Source organism: Trachypithecus francoisi, unplaced genomic scaffold (assembly GCF_009764315.1).
Source record: "Trachypithecus francoisi isolate TF-2019V2 unplaced genomic scaffold, Tfra_2.0 Lachesis_group16, whole genome shotgun sequence".
In the NCBI taxonomy this organism is placed as follows: Eukaryota; Metazoa; Chordata; class Mammalia; order Primates; family Cercopithecidae; genus Trachypithecus; species Trachypithecus francoisi.
The window spans coordinates 3,663,033-3,683,419 of NW_022681461.1; the positions used below are offsets into that span (position 1 = coordinate 3,663,033).

General features: G+C 44.5%; 1 protein-coding gene across 4 annotated transcripts in view; it reads right to left on the reverse strand.

Annotated features, from left to right (window-relative positions):
• PTPDC1 (protein tyrosine phosphatase domain containing 1) overlaps nucleotides 1-20,387 on the reverse strand; it is a 108,936-nt gene that overhangs the window by 57,120 nt on the left and 31,429 nt on the right. For all 4 annotated transcript variants that reach the window (XM_033236703.1, XM_033236702.1, XM_033236705.1 and 1 more), the window contains exon 2: nucleotides 1,637-1,724. In XM_033236703.1, the coding sequence (XP_033092594.1) occupies nucleotides 1,637-1,718 (82 nt within the window). In that variant the 5' untranslated portion in view covers nucleotides 1,719-1,724. The remainder of the gene's footprint in view (nucleotides 1-1,636; nucleotides 1,725-20,387) is intronic.

The following is a 20,387-nucleotide window of genomic DNA, read 5'->3' on the forward strand; positions in this document are numbered from 1 at the left end:
CCTGGGAGGCTGACAGGAGAATCTCTTGAACCTGAGAGGCGGAGGCTGCAGTGAGCCAAGATCGTGTCACTGACCTCCAGCCTAGGCAACAGAGTGAGACTCCACCTCAAAAAGACCAAAAAAAAAAATTTTTTTTTTTTTTTAAGTAGTAGAATCAAGATTTAACTCTAGGTCTGTCTCACTCCACAGCTACTTCTTGATAAGTTTTCTATTTTCCTTTAAAAATAAATACTTTATTTATGTATCCCCCAATTACATTTTCCCATGATTCATTATATAACATTTAAAAAAATACTTCCCATCCACAAACATAATAAAGTATAACTATCTTTATAGATGAGATATGCTTTACTAAAATTAGCTATAAAGCAAATGTTATTTGTCTAGATTTTTTCCTAACTAAAAATTAGCTGCATTTATACTAAGAGGGAAATTTTAATTAAAAAGATGTTTTTTGGAAAGGTAAAAGTCAGCATACCTAGTGGATTGCAATAGAGGTGGTGCGACCTTCCTAGGGGTGTTTGGAAACATGCCGGGTTTTTTCATTGTCACTGGAACCTGGGGATGCTACTGGATTTAGTGGGAGGGGTCAGAGATGCTTGCTCAGAGTTCTCCAGTACAACAAAGAGTTGTCTCACCCCCAAAGACAACAGAATTGCCATTGAGAAACACCAACTAAGAGGTAACATTTACAACAGAAGAAAGAAAAGGGAAAAATGTTCGTCTGACTCAGACTTGTTGGATGAAGAGTTACTCAGGGGGAAGAAAACATTCTAGAAGGGAAGTAGCCAGTAGACATCATTCTTGCATTTGTTTTAGACAGTACTTCTTTCTAAGACCGGGGAAACTAACACATTAAGTCTGGCACCTAGAAGCTGTCCACAAATGGTAGTTACCAGTAGTAGCAGTGCCTCTAGGGCCAAACACAGCAAAGACGATGAAGGAGGATCTACAAGGATATGGAGTTTGGAAAAAGATGAGAAGTGGGAAACAATGATTTTCTTGATGAGAGAGAACGCCCCCTGGTGGAGTGGTCAGATTCCAACAAGAACACAACAGAACTGACTTGTTCTAGCAAGTGTTGAACTCAATACCTTTAGTTAGACCCTTACTCTTTTACTCTTCTTCCTATCATCAAATCTATACTTAGGGGAGAAATCCTTCAAAGTTCTCTATACAGTAGGACTAAAGTGAATGTCGGCAAAGCCCCAAGGGGGCAGTTAGAAAATACTGCAAGTGGTACTGCCAAGAGAAATTACTCAACATCTCTCTTGGTTAACTGCCGGTGGTGGCAGCAAGACCAGCAATATCAAAGCAGAAGCAGGAAGGCTCCCAGCTCAGAGCTTGTGATGGTCAGGAAGAGTAAAGGGCAAATGTGGTAGTAAGAATTCAAGTCATGACACTTGTCCTTGCCTGGGGTATCATTAAAAAGCAAAACAGCATGAGAGAAAAAACACTGGGCGAAGTAGGGCTCTCTTCTTCATATTAGAATCCCAAGTTGCATGTATTACTTACTGCCTTATCATCTTGGCCAAGATGAAGAAGAGAGACTTTTCTTTCGTGTCCATTCATATAGCTACTTTTATTAAACACTAGCTTGCACAGAGAGACAAAAAGTGTATTAAACAGATATTACCTTTCATGTTTGCAACACACTTGCTGTTATTCATGAAGGTAGAGTATGGCTGTTCATTCTGAGGCAAGACTCCTGCAGCCATGGTAGTCTGTTGGAAAAAAAAAATTATTTTTTGAAAGTTTGCCTTGGGACAGTCATTTATTAATCACCCAAAATATGGCTAGATCTTTGTTATCCAATGCTGCAGTCATTGGCCAAGTGGAGGATAGCTGAAATATGGCTAGTCAGGTTGAGATGTGCTGTAAGTGTAAAATACACACAAGATGCTGAAAATTTAACACAAAAAATACAATGTAAAATACCTCAATAATTTTTACATTAATTACACATGCTAAATTTCATGGCTAAGACATTATTGTATTGCTAAAATAATACAGTTTCCATTGAGGAAAGTTACCTAAATCTTCTTAGATGTCAAAAAAACAAAAACTATCATCTTTATTAAGTTCTTTCTATGTGCCAGACACCAATATTAAATCACTTTTTTCTAACAAGAGCTCTACAAAGTAGCTCTTATCCCCTATTTTAAAGGGGTAGAAGTCATGTCAGTAGGATTAACACACACTAAGTAGTAGGGTGGTAGTTAATCCCATCTTTCAGCTTCCATCAGTTTTTTCAACTAGTACACAGCTGCAGATGAAAGAAATTCTAATAAAGATGATCTCAACATTTTTGAGCTTCCAGATAAACAACAGTGTAATTCCACTTTGTAGTTCCTAACAGTACCTCAATGTAAATATTGATGAAAACAAAACTCAGTTGTGGAATTTTACAAATGATAAAACTATTTCCGTAAAATGCAAGCACATAACCCAGAAAAGTTTATGGAGGTGACTATGATACAAGACAAAATAACACAATTCTAAAGTTTTTTCTAAATAATGATTTTAATAATTTTCTTTGCAAAACCATGTTTATGGTTTGAACATCTATTATTGGGGGTTCAAATATTATACTTTTTTTAGCTTATTAAATGGCTATGAATTTTATTTAAAGTCAATAAAAACTTGTCGAAATTCTCGCACCAATAAATCTACAGTGGTAATTAAATCCAGCCCTAATTAATATTTTTCTTTGGTGCACTGGATCATTCCTCTAAGAAAAAAGTCACTTCTCAAATCTCAGTGATTCTTTGAGAATTTCAAGTTCACTAAAATTTTACTTCTAAAAGCAATCTTTATATGCTCAAGAAGTACAAAATTAAAAATCTAACGCCGGGTGCGGTGGCTCAAGCCTGTAATCCCAGCACTTTGGGAGGCCGAGATGGGTGGATCACGAGGTCAGGAGATCGAGACCATCCTGGCTAACATGGTGAAACCCCGTCTCTACTAAAAAATACAAAAAACTAGCCAGGCGAGGTGGCGGGCACCTGTAGTCCCAGCTACCTGGAAGGCTGAGGCAGGAGAATGGCGTAAACCCGGGAGGCAGAGCTTGCAGTGAGCTGAGATCCGGCCACTGCACTCCAGCCTGGGCGACAGAGCCAGACTCCGTCTCAAAAAAAAAAAAAAAAAAAATAAATAAATAAAAAATAAAAATAAAAAAATAAAAATCTAAAATCCTATTTGATAAAGCTGTTTCCCTTCAAAATAAATACAGGAATTAAAATCACAGGGGTGATCTAAAGTGAAATTAAAAAGAACGCTTCCTGAAATAATAATAATGTCATACACTGGGTATCATACTAATTAATGCAAAAGTTTATAATGTGCATAATATTTCAAATAAACATTAAAGACATTAAGTAAACAGACTAATGGAACAAGTTGTTCCAGGAAATTCATTAGCAAAAACTTAATTTGAAAGGATATCCATTAAGATTAGACTTAGATAAAACTTTTTTTTAACCATATTTTAAAATTGGGACTATTTTCTTAAAACATTTTGATGGGAAAAACAAGTATCACCATATTAGAATCATGGAATTTTGGAGCAGCTGGGACTCTAGCCCTGGCTATTTTGTATATAAGATGTTATGAACCATGTCCCAGAGAAGGTCCTGCCTTGTCCCACATGATCCAGTAGGGAAAGTCACAGAGCATGTTGGTGACAAACTTGGACCAGTCTTCACTTTTTTGTGAAGCTTTCCCTGTCCTCACTCTTTGCTCTTCAGCTGTAATGATATGAAACACGTATACCTGACAGTATCCCCTGTAGACCATGGGGTCACGAGGAGGTATGACTGGTTTACCTTTATGTATCTAGAGAATGGAAAAGCCAGAAAAACTGAAATGGACCATACTTGACTGAGTTCCTTGAATCTATTCATATGTTATTTATCTTTGTATCCTAAAGCCTATTGAAAACATGTCTAATATGGTTTGGATCTGTCCCCACCCAAATCTCATGTCGAATTGTGTTCACCAATGTTGGAGGTAGAGTCTGTGGGAGATGACTGGGTCATGGGGGTGGATCCTTCATGAATGATTTAGCATCATCTCCTTGATGTTGTCTTGTGGTAGAGTTCTCATGAGATCTGGTTGTTTAAAAGTGTGTAGCAACCACCCCCCACCCTTACTCCTGCTCCCACTCCCTCTTTGCCTTCCACCAAGAAGCCTCCCCAAAAGCAGATGCTGCCATGCTTCCTGTACAGCCTGCAGAACCATGAGACAATCAGACCTCTTTTCTTTAGAAATTACCCAGTTTCATGTATTTCTTTATAGCAATGCGAGAATGGAATAATAAAGATACTTGAAAATATGGAGGCAGCTTTGGAACTGGCTAATGGGCAGAGGCTGGAAGAGTGGGAAGGGCTCAGAAGACTGGAAGATGAGGGAAAAATTGGAACTTCCTAGAGACTTGTTGAATTGTTGTAACTAAAATGCTGATAGTGATATGGAGAGTGAAGGCCAGGCTGAGGAGGTCTCAGATGGAAATGAGGAACTTACCAGGAACTGGAGCAAAGGTCACTTTTGTTAAACCTGGGCAAAGAGCTTGGCTGGATTGTGCCCCTGCCCTAGGTATCTGTGGAACTCTGAACTTGACAGAGAATTTAGAGTATCTAGTGGAAGCAAAATGTTCAAGAAGTCACCTGGCTGCTTCTAAAAGCCTATGCTCATATGCATGAGCAAAGATATGACCTGAAACTAGAACTTATATTTAAAAGGGAAGCAGAGCATAGAAGTTTGGAAAATTTGCAGCCTGGCCATGTGATAGAAAAGAAAAGTCCATTTACAGGAGAGCAATTCAAGCAGGCTGGAGAAATTAGCACGCCGAAAAGGAAGGCAAGTGCTGATATCCAAGACAATGGGAAAAATGCCTTGAAAGCATTTCAGAGAACTTCCAGGTAGCCCCTCCCAATACAGGCTCAGAGGCCTAGGAGGAAAGGATGGTTTTGTGTGCTATGCCCAGGGCCCTGCTGCCCTGTGCAGCCCCAGGACACTGCTCCCTGCACCCCAGCAGCTCCAGCTGTAGCTAAAATTGGCCCAAGTACAGTTCAGGATACTGCTTAAGAGGGTGCAGGCCATAAGCCTTGGTGTCTCCTATGTGGTGTTTAGCCTGCAGGTGCACAGAATGCAAGAGTTGAAGCTTGGGAACTTCCACCTGGATTTCAGAGGATATATGGAAAAACCTGAAGGTCCAGGCAGAAGCCTGCTGCAGGAGCAGAGCCCTCATGGAGAACCTTTATCAGGGTAGCACACAGGGGAAATGTGGGGTCGGACCCCCAATACAGAGTCCCCATTGGGGCACTGCCTAGTGCAGCTGTGAGAAGAGGGCCACTGTTCTCCAGATCCTGGAATGACAGTGTCACCAGCAGCTTGCACCCTGTGTCTGGAAAAGCCATAGGCACTCAATGCCAGCCCATGAGAGCAGCCTTAGGAGATGAACCCTGCAAAGCTACAGGAGCTGAGCTGCCCAAGGCCTTGGGAACCCACCCTGCGCATCAGTGTGCCCAAGGAGTATTTTGGAGCTTTAAGGTTGAATGACTGCCCTGCTAGGTCTCAGACTTGCATGGAGCTTGTAGCCCCTTTCTTTCGGCTGATTTCTCTTTTTTGGAATGGGAGTATTTACCTAATGCCTATATCCCCATTGTATCTTAGAAGTAACTAATCTGTTTTTGATTTTACAGGCTCATAGGTGGAAGGTACTAGCCTTGTCTCTGATGAGACTTTGGACTTTTGAGTTAGTGCTGGAATGAATAAAGGCTTTGGGGTACTGTTGGAAAGGCATAAGTGTATTTTACAATGTGAGAAGGACATGAGACTTGGAGGGGCCAAAGGTGGAACTGTATGGTTTGGATCTGTGTCCCCACTGAACTCTCATGTGGAACTGTAATCCCCAATGTTGAAGGGTAGGCCTGCTGGGAGGTGACTGGATCATGGGTGGGGGAGAGTTCTCATGAATGGTTTAGCATGATCCCCCTTTGGTATTATATAGTGAGTTCTCATTGGATTCAGTTGTTTAAAAGTGTGCAGCACTTCCCTCTGCCTTCCTCCTGCTTCTGTCATGTAAGAGGCCTGCTCTCGCTTTGCCTTCTGCCATGAGTAAAAGTTCCCTGAGGCCTCCCCAGAAGCCAATGCTGCCATGCTTCCTGTACACCTGCAGAACCATGAGCCAAGACCTCTGGTTCTTATGCTACCATCTTTAAACCATACTACTGAATTCCTGATTTAAAGATGAGGAAACTGGCTCATTTACCCTACCTTCCATCATGCCAAACCTTCTCCTATATAATACATCAAAATATTTGTCTTCTGATTATTTCTGTAATTTAAAATTCTGATTATCTTTGTAAATTTTAAAGGTGAATATCCTTTAACTGTCTCTTATTCTATAAATTTTAAACAGTATCTTGATTCTTTCGATGTAAATTAATTAACTTACACTACTGTCCACTTGCTTTTCCCCTCCACTTTCAAGTTCTACCAACCATACCATTTTTATATGAAGATTTTTAACTTTTAAATTTCAGTTAATCTATAATTTTCTCAAGCTTCGTCTGTAGACTTATTCTAAACGTGAGACAAAATACAATTGTTATCACTATTAAGAGGTGACAACATGCTGGTGGCCCTCACTTGCTCTCAGCACCTCCTCGGCCTCAGCATCTGCTCTGGCCATGCTTGAGGAGCCCTTCAGCCCACCGCTGCACTGTGGGAGCCCCTCTCTGGGCTTGCTGAGGCCACAGTTGGCTCCCTCTGCTTGCAGGGAGGTGTAGAGGGAGAGGCGCGGGAAGGAACTGGGGCTGTGCACTGTGCTCACGGGCCAGCGTGAGTTCCAGGTGGGTGCGGGCTCCACAGGACCCGTACTCAGAGTGGCCCACCGGCGCCACCAGCACGGGCAATGAGGAGCTTAGCACCCAGGCCAGCAGCTGCAGAGGGTGCACCAGATCCCCCAGCACTGCCGGCCAGGCTGTGCTCTAATTCTCACCGGGCCTCAGCCACCTCCCTGCGGGGCAGGGCTCAGGACCTGCAGCCCACCATGCCCAAGCCCCCCCAGTGGGCTCCCGCGCTGCCCAAGCCTCCTGGACGGGTGCCGCCCCCTGCTCCCCAGCGCCTGGTCCCATCCACTGCCCAAGGGCTGAGGAGTGCTGGCAGGTGGTGCAGGACTGATGGGCAGCTCTGCCCACGGTCCCAGTGTGGCATCAAATAGGCGAAGCCAGCTGGGCTCCCGAGTCGGGTGGGGACTTGGAGAACTTTTATGTCTAGCTGGAGGATTGTATATGCACCAATCAGCACTCTGTGTCTAGCTTGGGGTTTGTGGATGAACCAATCAGCACTCTGTATCTAGCTAATCTGGTGGGGACTTGGGGAACTTCTATGTCTAGCTAGAGAATTGTAAATGCACCAATCAGCACTTTGTGTCTAGCTCAAGGATTGTGAATGCACCAATCAGCACCCTGCGCCTAGCTCAAGGTTTGTAAATGCACCAATCAGTGCTCTGTGTCTAGCTAATCTAGTTGGGACTTGGAGAACTTCTGTGTCTAGCTAACGACTGTAAATACACCAATCAGCACTCTGTGTCTAGCTCAGGGATGTAAACGCACCAATCAGCACTCTGTCAAAATGAACCAATCAGCTCTCTGTAAAATGGACCAATCAGTTCTCTGTAAAATAGACCAATCAGCTCCCTGTAAAATGAGCCAATCAGCAGGATGTGGGTGGGGTCAGATAAGGGAATAAAAGCAGGCTGCCTGAGCCAGCAGTGGCAACCTGCTGGGGTCCCCTTCCAGATTGTGGAAGCTTTGTTCTTTTGCTCTTCACAATAAATCTTGTTGCTGCTCACTCTTTGGGTCTGCCCTGTCTTTATGAGCTGTAACACTCACCGTGAAGGTCTGCAGCTTTACTCCTGAAGCCAGTGAGACCATGAACCCACCGGAAGGAAGAAACTCCAGACACATCTGAACATCAGAAGGAACAAACTCTGGATACACCATCTTTAAGAACTGTAACATTCACCGCAAGTCCGAGGCTTCATTCTTGAAGTCAGAGAGACCAAGAACCCATCAATTCTGGACACATTTTGGCAACGACGAAGGAACCACTGCCTATTGCCAAGTGGTGAGACTATCACCTATCACCAAGCAGTGAGTACCAGTGGACCCCTTTTGTTTGCTATTCTGTCCTATTTTTCCTTAGAATTCAGGGACTAAATACCAGGCACCTGTTGGCCAGTTAAAAGTGACTAGCATGGCTGCTGGACTAAAGACACAGGTGTCAAGCTTTCTGGGAAAGGGCTCTCTAACAACCCCCGAGTCTTTGGAGTTGGGAGCGTTGGTTTGCCTGGTATCAGCTTCCACTTTTCCTGTACCTCTGGGCTGAGCCGAAGGTTGACAGAGGAAAGCCATTGAGCTCTGGGGTCCCGACAACAAGTTGGTTGACCCTGTGGCCATGAGCAGAGCTCTCAAAGGCATGTCATCCAAGCGAGACTCGCCCATCTATCCTATCTATCCTGACTCTTGCCCCCGGGCCTTAATGCCTGCCAGACAAAGTTCCTCTCACCTCTCTTCTCTGAGGCTAGTCCCGCTTTTAAAAATCACTCCCTGTCTCTGGTGCTTTTCTAATTTCTCCAATAAGAATGACTTCTAGTATAAACTCCAAGACTCTGTTACCTTCTTTAGGCACCTGGGCTCACCAATCAGAAAGACATAATTTTTGCCCAAAGCCCTGTTGTAGGGGGGATTATCTGGAATTTTAGGATACCTCCTCAGACAAACAGGCCTAACAAAAGCTATTTCTGAAGCTAGGATCTGGGGAGCCTCAGAAATTGTATCCTACCTATTCATATAAGTGGGGACAAAAGGCATCACTCTTCCAACTCTGGAGATCCCTTCCCTCCCTCAAGGTATGGTCCTCCACCTCATTTTTGGGGCATAACATCTTTATAGGACAGGGGTAAAGTCCCAATACTAACAGGAGAATGGTTAGGACTCTAACAGGTTTTCAAAAATGTGTTGGTAAGGGCCACTAAATCAGATTTTTCTCGGTCCTCCTTGTGGTCTAGGAGGACAGGCAAGCGTGTGGGTTTTTGAGAATGCGTCAGTAAGGGCCACTAAATCTGACCTTCCTTGATCCTCCTTGGGGTCTGGGAGGAGAACTAGTGTTTCTGCTGCTGCGTCAGTGAGCGCAACTATTCCTATCAGCAGGGTCCAGGGACCGTTGTGGGTTCTTGGGCAGGCGGAGAAACACCACAAACCAAAACTGTGGGCGGTTTTGTCTTTCAGATGGGAGACACTCAGGCATCAACAGGATCACCCTTGAAATGCATCCTAAGCCATTGGGACGAATTTGACTCACAAACCCTGAAAAAAGAGGTGGCTCATTTTTTCCTGCACTATGGCTTGGCCCCAATATTCTCTCTCTGATGGGGAAAAATGGCCACCTGAGGGAAGTACAAATTACAATACTATCCTGCAGCTTGACCTTTTCTGTAAGAGGGAAGGTAAATAGAGTGAAATACCTTATGACCAAGCTTTCTTTTCATTGAGGAAGAATACACAACTATGCAAAGCTTACAATTCATATTTCACAGGAGGACCTCTCAGCTTACCCCATATCCTAGCCTCCCTATAGCTCCCCTTCCTATTAATGATACTCCTCCTCTAATCTCCTCTGCCTAGAAGGAAGTAAGCAAATAAATCTCCAAAGGACCACAAAAACCCCCAGGCTTATCGGTTATGTCCCCTTCAAACTGTAGGGGAATTTGGCCCAACCCGTGTATATGTTCCCTTCTCCCTCTCTGACTTAAAGCAGATCAAGGCAGACCTGGGAAAGTTTTCAGACGACCCTGATAGGTACATGGATATCCTACAGGGTCTAGGGCAAACCTTCGACTTTGCTTGGAGAGATGTCATGCTACTGGTACATCAAACCCTGGCCTTTAATGAAAATAATGTGGCTTTAGCTGCAGCCTGAGAGTTTGGAGATACTTGGTATCTTAGTCAAGTAAATGATAGAATGACAGCTGAAGAAAGGGACAAATTCCCTACTGGTCAGCAAGCCGTCCCCAGTATGGATATATTAGCCAACGCTGGAGTTACTATCTACATGAATATGGGGAACAAGTTACCCATTGTTGTCCCCTACTTGAGAGGGGAATCAACCCTAGAGTCTGGGCATTGGAGGGACAGTTTGGAGGGGCAAGGGATGCTCACCCGATCCAAATCAGGTTAGGGGATCCCACCACTTTTCCTTAACGAAGGCAATGTCCCTTGAGACCTGAAGCTCATAGGGGATTTCAGGATATTGTTGAACATTTAAAAGCTCAAGGCTTAGTAAGGAAATGCAACAGTCCCTGCAACACCCCAATTCGAGGAGTGTGGGAACTGAACAGTCAGTGGAGACTAGTGCGGGATCTTGGACTCATCAGTGAGGCAGTAATTCCTCTATATCCAGTTGTACCCAACCCCTATACCCTGCTCTCTCATATACCAGAGGAAGCAGAATGGTTCATGGTTCTGGAACTCAAGGGTGCCTTCTGTATTCCCCTGCACTCTGACTCCCAGTTTCTCTTTGCCTTTGAGGATCCCACAGACCACACGTCCCAACTTACATAGACAGTCTTGCCCCAAGGGTTTAGGGACAGCCCTCATCTGTTTGTTCAGGCACTGACCCAAGATCTAGGCCAGTTCTCAAGTCCAGGCACTCTGGTACTTCAGTGTGTGGATGATTTACTTTTGGCTACCAGTTCAGAAGCCTCGTGCCAGCAGGCTACTCTAGATCTCTTGAACTTTCTAGCTAATCAAGGGTACAAGGTGTCTAGGTCGAAGGCCCAGCTTTGCCTACAGCAGGTTAAATATCTAGGCCTAATCTTAGCCAGAGGGACCAGCACCCTCAACAAGGAACGAATACAGCCTATACTGGCTTATCCTCACCCTAAGACATTAAAACAGTTGCAGGTGTTCCTTTTGCTAACTGTGGATCCTCGGATACAGCAAGATAGCCAGGCCACTCTATACTCATCCAGTAAAATGGAAACCAGAGGCAGAAATAGCCTTCAAAACCTTAAAGCAGGTCCTAGTAGAAACTCCAACTTTAATCCTTCCAACAGGACAAAACTTCTCTTTATACATTACAGAGAGCAGGGATAGCTCTTGGAGTCCTTATTCAGACTCATGGGACAACCCCACAACCAGTGGCATACCTAAGGAAACTGATGTAGTAGCAAAAGGCTGGCCTCACTGTTTACAGGTAGTTGAGGTGATGGCCATCTTAGTATCAGAAGTTGTCAAGATAATACAAGGAAAGGACCTCACTGTCTGGACTATTCATGATGTAAATGGCACACCAGGTGCCAAAGGAAGTTTATGGCTATCAGACAACCATCTACTTAGATACCAGGCACTACTCCTTGAGGGACCAGGGCTTCAAATACACACAGGCGTGGCCCTCAATCCTGCCACTTTTCTCCCAGAGGATGGGGAACCAATCGAGCATGACTGCCAACAAATTATAGTCCAGACTTATGCCACCCAAGAAGATCTCTTAGAAGTCTCCTTAGCTAATCCTGACCTTAACCTATATACTGATGGAAGTTCATTTGTGGAGAATGGGATACGAAGGGCAAGTTATGCCATAGTTAGTGATGTAACTGTACTTGAAAGTAAGCCTCTTTCCCCAGGGACCAGTACCCAGTTAGCAGAACTAGTGGCACTTACCCAAGCCTTAGAATTGGGAAAAGGGAAGAAGAGTAAAGTGTAAACAGATAACAAGTATGCTTGTCTGATCCTACATGGCCATGCTGCAATATGGAAAAAGGGGAGTTCCTAATCTCTGGGGGAAACCCCATTGAATACCACAGGGAAATTATGGAGTTATAGCACACAAGGAGGTGGCAGTCTTAAACTGCCAAAACCAACAAAATTGGAAGGAGAGGGGAGAACAGCAGCATAAACTGCTAGCAGAGGCAGGGAAAGATCAGCAGAAAGGAAAAGAGGGAGAGAAAGAGAGAGAGAGGAAGAGACAGAGAGACAGAAAGTCAAAGAAGGAAAGAGGAAGAGACAAAGAGGGAGTCAGAGAGAAAGAGAGAAACAAAGGAGAAGTTGAAGAGAAAGAAAGAGAGATGGAAGTAGTAAAGAAAAAACAGTGTACCCTATTCCTTTAAAAGCCAGGGTAAATTTCTGTCTACCCAGCCAAGGTATATTCTTCTTATGTGGAATGTCGACCTACATCTGCCTCCCCACTAATTGGACAGGCACCTGCACCTTAGTCTTTCTAAGTCCCAACATTAACATTGCCCCAGGAAATCACACCTTATCAGTACCCCTCAAAGCTCAGGTCCATCAGCACAGAACCATACAACTAATATCCTTACTTACAGGGTTAGGAATTGCTACTGCCACAGGAACCAGAATAGCCAGTTTATCTACTTCACTGTCCTACTACCACACGCTCTCAAAGGATTTCTCAGACAGTTTGCAAGAAATAACAGAATCTATCCTTGCTCTACAATTCCAAATAGACTCTTTGGCAGCAGTGACTCTCCAAGACCACTAAGGCCTAGACCTCCTCACTGCTGAGAAAGGAGGACTCTGTACCTTCTTAGTGGAAGAGTGTTGTTTTTACACTAACCAGTCAGGGATAGTACAAGATGCTGCCTGGCATTTACAGGAAAAGGCTTCTGAAATCAGATGACACCTTTCAAACTCTTATACCAACCTCTGGAGTTGGGCAACATGGCTTCTCCCCTTTCTAGGTCCCATGGCAGCCATCTTGCTGTTACTGGCCTTTGGGCCCTGTATTTTTAACCTTCTTGTCAAATTTGTTTCCTCTAGAATTGAGGCCATCAAGCTACAGATGGTCTTACAAATGGAACCCCAAATGAGTTCAACTAACAACTTCTACTGAGGACCCCTGGACCTACCTGCTGGCACTTTCACTGGCTTAGAGAGCTCCCCTCTGGAGGTCACTACAACTGCAGGGTCCCTTCAGCTCCCCTATCCAGCAGGAAGTAGCTAGAGCGGTCATTGGCCAAATTCCCAACAGCAGTTGGGGTGTCCTGTTTAGAGGGAGGATTGAGAGATGACAACGTGCTCGTGGCCCTCGCTCGCTCTCAGTGCCTCCTTGGTCTTGGCATCTGCTCTGACCATGCTTGGGGAGCCCTTCAGCCCACCCCTGCACTGTGGGAGCCCCTCTCTGGGCTGGCTGAGGACAAAGCCGGCTCCCTCTGCTTGCAGGGAGGTGTAGAGGGAGAGGTGCGGGTGGGAACTGGGGCTGCATGCTGCGCTCGTGGACCAGTGTGAGTTCCGGGTGGGCGCAGGCTCAGCAGGCCCTGCACTCGGAGCAGCCTGCCAGCACTGCCGGCCCTGGGCAGTGAGGGGCTTAGCACCCGGGTCAGCAGCTCTGGAGGGTGTGTGCCGGGTGCCCCAGCACTGTCAGCCCACCCACGCCGTGCTCGAATTCTCGCTGGGCCTCAGCCACCTACCTGTGGGGCAGGGCTCAGGACCTGCAGCCTGCCATGCCTGAGCCCCCCTGCGGTGGGCTCCCATGCCGAGCCTCCCTGATGGGCACCACCCCCTGCTCCCCAGCACCCGGTCTCATCCACTGCCCAAGGGCTGAGGAGTGCTGGTGCGCGGCGCAGGACTGATGGGCAGCTCTGCCCACGGTCCCAGCATGGCATCCACTAGGGGAAGCCAGCTGGGCTCCTGAGTCGGGTAGGGACTTGGAGAACTTTTATGTCTAGCTGGAGGATTGTATATGCACCAATCAGCACTCTGTGTCTAGCTCGGGGTTTGTGGATGTACCAATCAGTACTCTGTATCTAGCTAATCTGGTGGGGACTTGGGGAACGTCTATGTCTAGCTAGAGAATTGTAAATGCACCAATCAGCACTTTGTGTCTAGCTCAAGGATTGTGAATGCACCAATCAGCACCCTGTGCCTAGCTCAAGGTTCGTAAATGCACCAATCAGTGCTCTGTGTCTAGTTAATCTACTGGGGACTTGCAGAACTTTTGTGTCTAGCTAAAGGATTGTAAATGCGCCAATCAGCACTCTTGTGTCTAGCTCAGGGCCTGTAAACGCACCAATCAGCATTCTTGTCAAAACAGACCAATCAGCTCTCTGCAAAATGGACCAATCCGCTCTCCGTAAAATGGATCAATCAGCAGGATGTGGGTGGGGTCAGATAACGGAATAAAAGCAGGCTGCTCCAGCAAGCAGTGGCAACCTACTCGGGTCCCCTTCCATGCTGTGGAAGCTTTGTTCTTTCACTCTTTGAAATAAATCTTGCTGCTGCTCACTCTTTGGGTCCGCGCTGCCTTTATGAGCTGTAACACTCACCGCGAAGGTCTGCAGCTTCACTCCTAAAGCCAGCGAGACCACGAACCCACCAGAAGAAACTCCGGACACATTTGAACATCAGAAGGAACAAACTCTGGACACACCATCTTTAAAAACTGTAACACTCACCATGAGGGTCCGCATCTTCATTCTGAAGTCAGCGAGACCAAGAGCCCACCAATTCCGGACACACTATCATATATAATACATATACACATATAATCTCTGCACACATACTTTTGTTTTTTTTTTTTTTTTTTTGAGACAGAGTCTGGCTCTGCTGCCCAGGCTGGAGTGCAGTGGCCAGATCTCAGCTCACTGCAAGCCCCGCCTCCTGGGTTTACGCCATTCTCCTGCCTCAGCCTCCCAAGTAGCTGGGACTACAGGCGCCCACCTCGTCGCCCGGCTAGTTTTTTGTAGTTTTTAGTAGAGACGGGGTTTCACTGTATTAGCCAGGATGGTCTCGATCTCCTGACCTCGTGATCCGCCCGTCTCGGCCTCCCAAAGTACTGGGACTACAGGCTTGAGCCACCGCGCCCAGCCCATACTTTTGTTTTTTTAACCATCTTGTATCACCAAATTATGTGATGCTTAAAGTAAAACATTGCAAGCATAAATGTCAAATGGATTATCTTTTCTTTCACTCCATCAGTTGCTTAAAATGCATAAAGCATATTTGGTTTTGTTGTAAATTTGGACAGTATGTTTCTTATATAGATTTTCCTGGGGTTTTTGTTTCTTTATTCTATTAGAGTAAACAAGAGTCTCATTCTATTGACCAGGCTGGAGTGCAATAGCACAGTCTTGGCTCACTGCAACTTCTACCTCCTGGGTTCAAGTGATTCTCCTACCTCAGCCTCCTGAGTAGCTGGGACTACAGGCATGTGATACCACGACCAGCTAATTTTCTTTTTTTTTTTTTTGTAGAGATGGGGCTTTGCCATGTTGGCCAGGCTGGTCTCGAACTCCTGACCTCAGGTGATTCATCAGCCTTGGCCTCCCAAAATGTCCCGGGTTTTTAAAAGCTTGTTTGTTTTTTGAGATGGAGTCTTGCTCTGTCCCCCAGGCTGGAGTACAGTGGCACAATCTCGGCTCACTGCAACTTCCACCTCCAGGTTCAAGCAATTCTCCTGCCTCAGCCCTCTGAGTAGCTGGGATTACAGGTGCCTGACACTACACCCAGCTAATTTTTGTATTTTTTTATTTTTATTTTTTTCAGTAAAGATGGGATTTCACATGTTGGCCAGGCTGGTCGCAAACTCCTGACTTCAAGTCATCCGCCCGCCTCAGCCTCCCAAAGTGTTGCGATTATAGGCATGAGCTACCACGTCTGGCCCAATAGTTTTCTTTCTTACTGACTAAAGTAATATATATCTTCACCACAGCTCTACAATCTTGCAGCTTCTTTCTTAATCATACTATCATAATCATACTACCTACTTGCTTTTTGAAGATATTGTTCTTCCAAGATCTTTGGATTCCTACTCCAAAGAGGAGTTTGTGCAGATCGGTACTCAACCAAACACCTTGGGTCAGCAAAGCCTTGAGGGCCCTCTGCACCTTCCTGTGCTGCTCTCATGTCTCCAGGACCTGACTCTGTCAATTCTAGCCACCTTGGCCACACTGAACTCTGCTCTCTGCACACCTCTGGGAAAGCTCTGTCTTAGTCTGCACTGAAGCCTTGGAAACTGCCCCCAGGGAGACAGCTGGTGCAACGGTAAACTCACTGTGCTGCTTTCTCTTCTCTCAGAGATCCAGGTCCTCAGCTGCTTTCTTTCCAAAATCCAAAAGACATTTTTTATATATGTTGTCCAGTTTTATTGTTTTAGGCAGAAGGGTATTAATAAATATCTAATTTCTCTTATTTCATCTTGGTTGGAAGTGAAAATCCCCTCTGGCCATTTTCAAATAACAAATTCAGGGGAACTGTGAAATAGTGTCCAATATGCATTACCGATGCATAAAAACATTCATTTATAGTCCAACTGTATATAATTGCTGATCAAAAATTATATGTCAAGTATGTTAAACCATATTTTAGAATCAGAAGTTCTGTGTTTAAGTCTTGACTCTGTTCACTGTCAGTTATAAGAACCATTCTGAGCTTCAATTTCTTCTATAAAATGAGGACTAATATTTACTCTTCTTGGTTGTTGTGAGGATGAAGAAAGGGGTGTGTGTGTGTGTTCCTACCACGACACCTGGTTTTTAAGTATTCAATAAATATTTGTTATCTTAATTTGCAAACCAGTATCCGCAATATCTTTTTGCTTTTTCCCTTCTCAGTCTATACTCACTTCATTTCTCTCCTATCTTTACAAGAATTTGTAAAGGATTCTATTAATACCTGTCCAACAGTCCTGTTAATAGTTAGTAATGGGCTGCGTGCAGTGGTTCATACCTGTAATCCCAGCACTTTGGGAAGCTGAGACGGGCAGATCAGTTGAGCCCAGGAGTTTAAAACCAGCCTGGGGAAGACCGCAAAACCCTGTCTCTACAAAAAAATTAAAAACAAAAAATTAGCCAGGTAAGGTAGCACATGTCTGTAGTCCTGGCTACTTGGGAGGCTGAGGTGGGAGGATCACCTGAACCCAGGAAGCTGAGGCTGCAACCTCGGTGAGCTGTGATCGCATCTCTGCACTCTAGCCTCAAAAACAAAAAAGAAACAAAATGTCAGTAATGGCCAAGCTCCTGTGACTTAAAAAACATTATTTTCACTCACAACTGAACTTATATCACATGCCTGGCTGTAGAATCAGGAGAGAAGGGTTTGAATAATAACCCTGTCATTTCACTGCAAAATCACATATTATTTATTTCTATTTCCTGTTGTCAATGACAGATATTTTTCTCAGTCCTACAGTTTCCTTTTATTCCTAAAAAAGTGCCCAAATGACTCAGCTGTTTAGAATTAGCCACACACTCACTAATTAGTACCGAATACTTAAAACGTAAGTGCAGGAACGGACTATTACTCACACTGTTAAGAAGAGTAGAACACAAAGAATGTTCTACTTCATAGAAGTCATTTCACAAGAGACTAGGTTCTGACATGGACTGAAGAATTCTTAGGTCACTACTTTCCTTTCTATTTCTCAGACACATGGTGCTCTGCCAAAATCTACATGTATATTTTTTGGACAAATTTGTAGGGAAATACATTAAGCAGTGCCTGGGAAGTCAGAAGTGGTATAATCCTTCCCAGACTTTCACAGCACTAACTCTGTAACTCTGGAATGCACCAAGATTACCCAGGGTGCTTGTGGAAACGCAGATCTGGAGAAGTGTAATAATCTGTATTTTAATCAATTCACACCCCAGGTCATTCTGATGTAGGAGGCCTTCTGCCCACACTTAAATAAATATTGTCAATGTGATTAGATTCTAGACAGCAATTGTAGCAGAAGAATTTGAGGTTGAAAAACTTAAGCTGATCATGTCAGTGGAAGATGGCCGAATAGGAACAGCTCCAGTCTCCAACTCCCAGCGCGAGCGACACAGAAGACCGGTGATTTCTGCATTTTCAACTGAGACTCCACCTCTGGGGACAGCCCACAGCTGAAGACCAACAGGGGAAGCAGCGGGGGCCTGTGCAGACGTGAACGACTCTGTCTGACAGCTTTGGGGAGAGCCGTGGATCTCCCAATGCGGAGGCTGAGATCTGAGAACAGACAGACTGCCTGCTCAGGTGGGTCCCTGACCCCTGAGTAGCCTAGCTGGGAGACATCCCCCACTAGGGGCAGTCTGACACCCCACACCTCACAGGGTGGAGTACACCCCTGAGAGGAAGCTTCCAAAGGAAGAATCAGACAGGTACACTCGCTGTTCAGCAATATTCTATCTTCTGCAACCTCTGCTGCTGATACCCAGGCAAACAGGGTCGGGAGTGGACCTCAAGCAATCTCCAACAGACCTATAGCTGAGGGTCCTGACTGTCAGAAGGAAAACTATCAAACAGGAAGGACACCTATACCAAAACCCCATCAGTACGTCACCATCATCAAAGACCAGAGACAGATAAAACCACAAAGATGGGGAAAAAGCAGGGCAAAAAAGCTGGAAATTCAAAAAATAAGAGTGCATCTCCCCCTGCAAAGGAGTGCAGCCCATCGCCAGCAACGGATCAAAGCTGGTCAGAGAATGACTTTGACGAGATGAGAGAAGAAGGCTTCAGTCCATCAAACTTCTCAGAGCTAAAGGAGGAATTACGTACCCAGCGCAAAGAAACTAAAAATCTTCAAGAGTGGAAGAATTGACAGCTAGACTAATTAATGCAGAGAAGGTCATAAACGAAATGACAGAGATGAAAACCATGACACGAGAAATACGTGACAAATGCACAAGCTTCAGTAACCGACTCGATCAACTGGAAGAAAGAGTATCAGCGATTGAGGATCAAATGAATGAAATGAAGCGAGAAGAGAAACCAAAAGAAAAAAGAAGAAAAAGAAATGAACAAAGCCTGCAAGAAGTATGGGATTATGTAAAAAGACCAAATCTACGTCTGATTGGGGTGCCTGAAAGTGAGGGGGAAAATGGAACCAAGTTGGAAAACACTCTTCAGGATATCATCCAGGAGAACTTCCCCAACCTAGTAGGGCAGGCCAACATTCAAATTCAGGAAATACAGAGAACGTCACAAAGATACTCCTCCAGAAGAGCAACTCCAAGACACATAATTGCCAGATTCACCAAAGTTGAAATGAAGGAAAAAATCTTAAGGGCAGCCAGAGAGAAAGGTCGGGTTACCCACAAAGGGAAGCCCATCAGACTAACAGCAGATCTCTTGGCAGAAACTCTACAAGCCAGAAGAGAGTGGGGGCCAATATTCAACATTCTTAAAGAAAAGAATTTTAAACCCAGAATTTCATATCCAGCCAAACTAAGTTTCATCAGTGAAGGAGAAATAAAATCCTTTACAGATAAGCAAATGCTTAGAGATTTTGTCACCACCAGGCCTGCCTTACAAGAGACCCTGAAGGAAGCCCTAAACATGGAAAGGAACAACCGGTACCAGCCATTGCAAAAACATGCCAAAATGTAAAGACCATCGAGGCTAGGAAGAAACTGCATCAACTAACGAGCAAAATAACCAGATAATATCATAATAACAGGATCAAGTTCACACATAACAATATTCACCTTAAATGTAAATGGACTAAATGCTCCAATTAAAAGACACAGACTGGCAAACTGGATAAAGAGTCAAGACCCATCAGTCTGCTGTATTCAGGAGACCCATTTCACATGCAGAGACATACATAGGCTCAAAATAAAGGGATGAAGATCTACCAAGCAAATGGAGAACAAAAAAAAGCAGGGGTTGCAATCCTAGTCTCTGATAAAACAGACTTTAACCATCAAAGATCAAAAGAGACAAAGAAGGCCATTACATAATGGTAAAGGGATCAATTCAACAGGAAGAGCTAACTCTCCTAAATATATATGCACCCAATACAGGAGCACCCAGATTCATAAAGCAAGTCCTTAGAGACTTACAAAGAGACTTAGACTCCCATACAATAATGGGAGACTTCAACACTCCACTGTCAACATTAGACAGATCAACGAGACAGAAAGTTAACAAGGATAACCAGGAATTGAACTCATCTCTGCACCAAGCGGACCTAATAGACATCTATAGAACTCTCCACCCCAAATCAACAGAATATACATTCTTCTCAGCACCACATCGCACTTATTCCAAAATTGACCACATAATTGGAAGTAAAGCACTCCTCAGCAAATGTCAAAGAACAGAAATTATAACAAACTGTCTCTCAGACCACAGTACAATCAAACTAGAACTCAGGACTAAGAAACTCAATCAAAACCGCTCAACTACATGGAAACTGAACAACCTGCTCCTGAATGACTACTGGGTACATAACGAAATGAAGGCAGAAATAAAGATGTTCTTTGAAACCAATGAGAACAAAGATACAACATACCAGAATCTCTGGGACACATTTAAAGCAGTGTGTAGAGGGAAATTTATAGCACTAAATGCCCACAAGAGAAAGCAGGAAAGATCTAA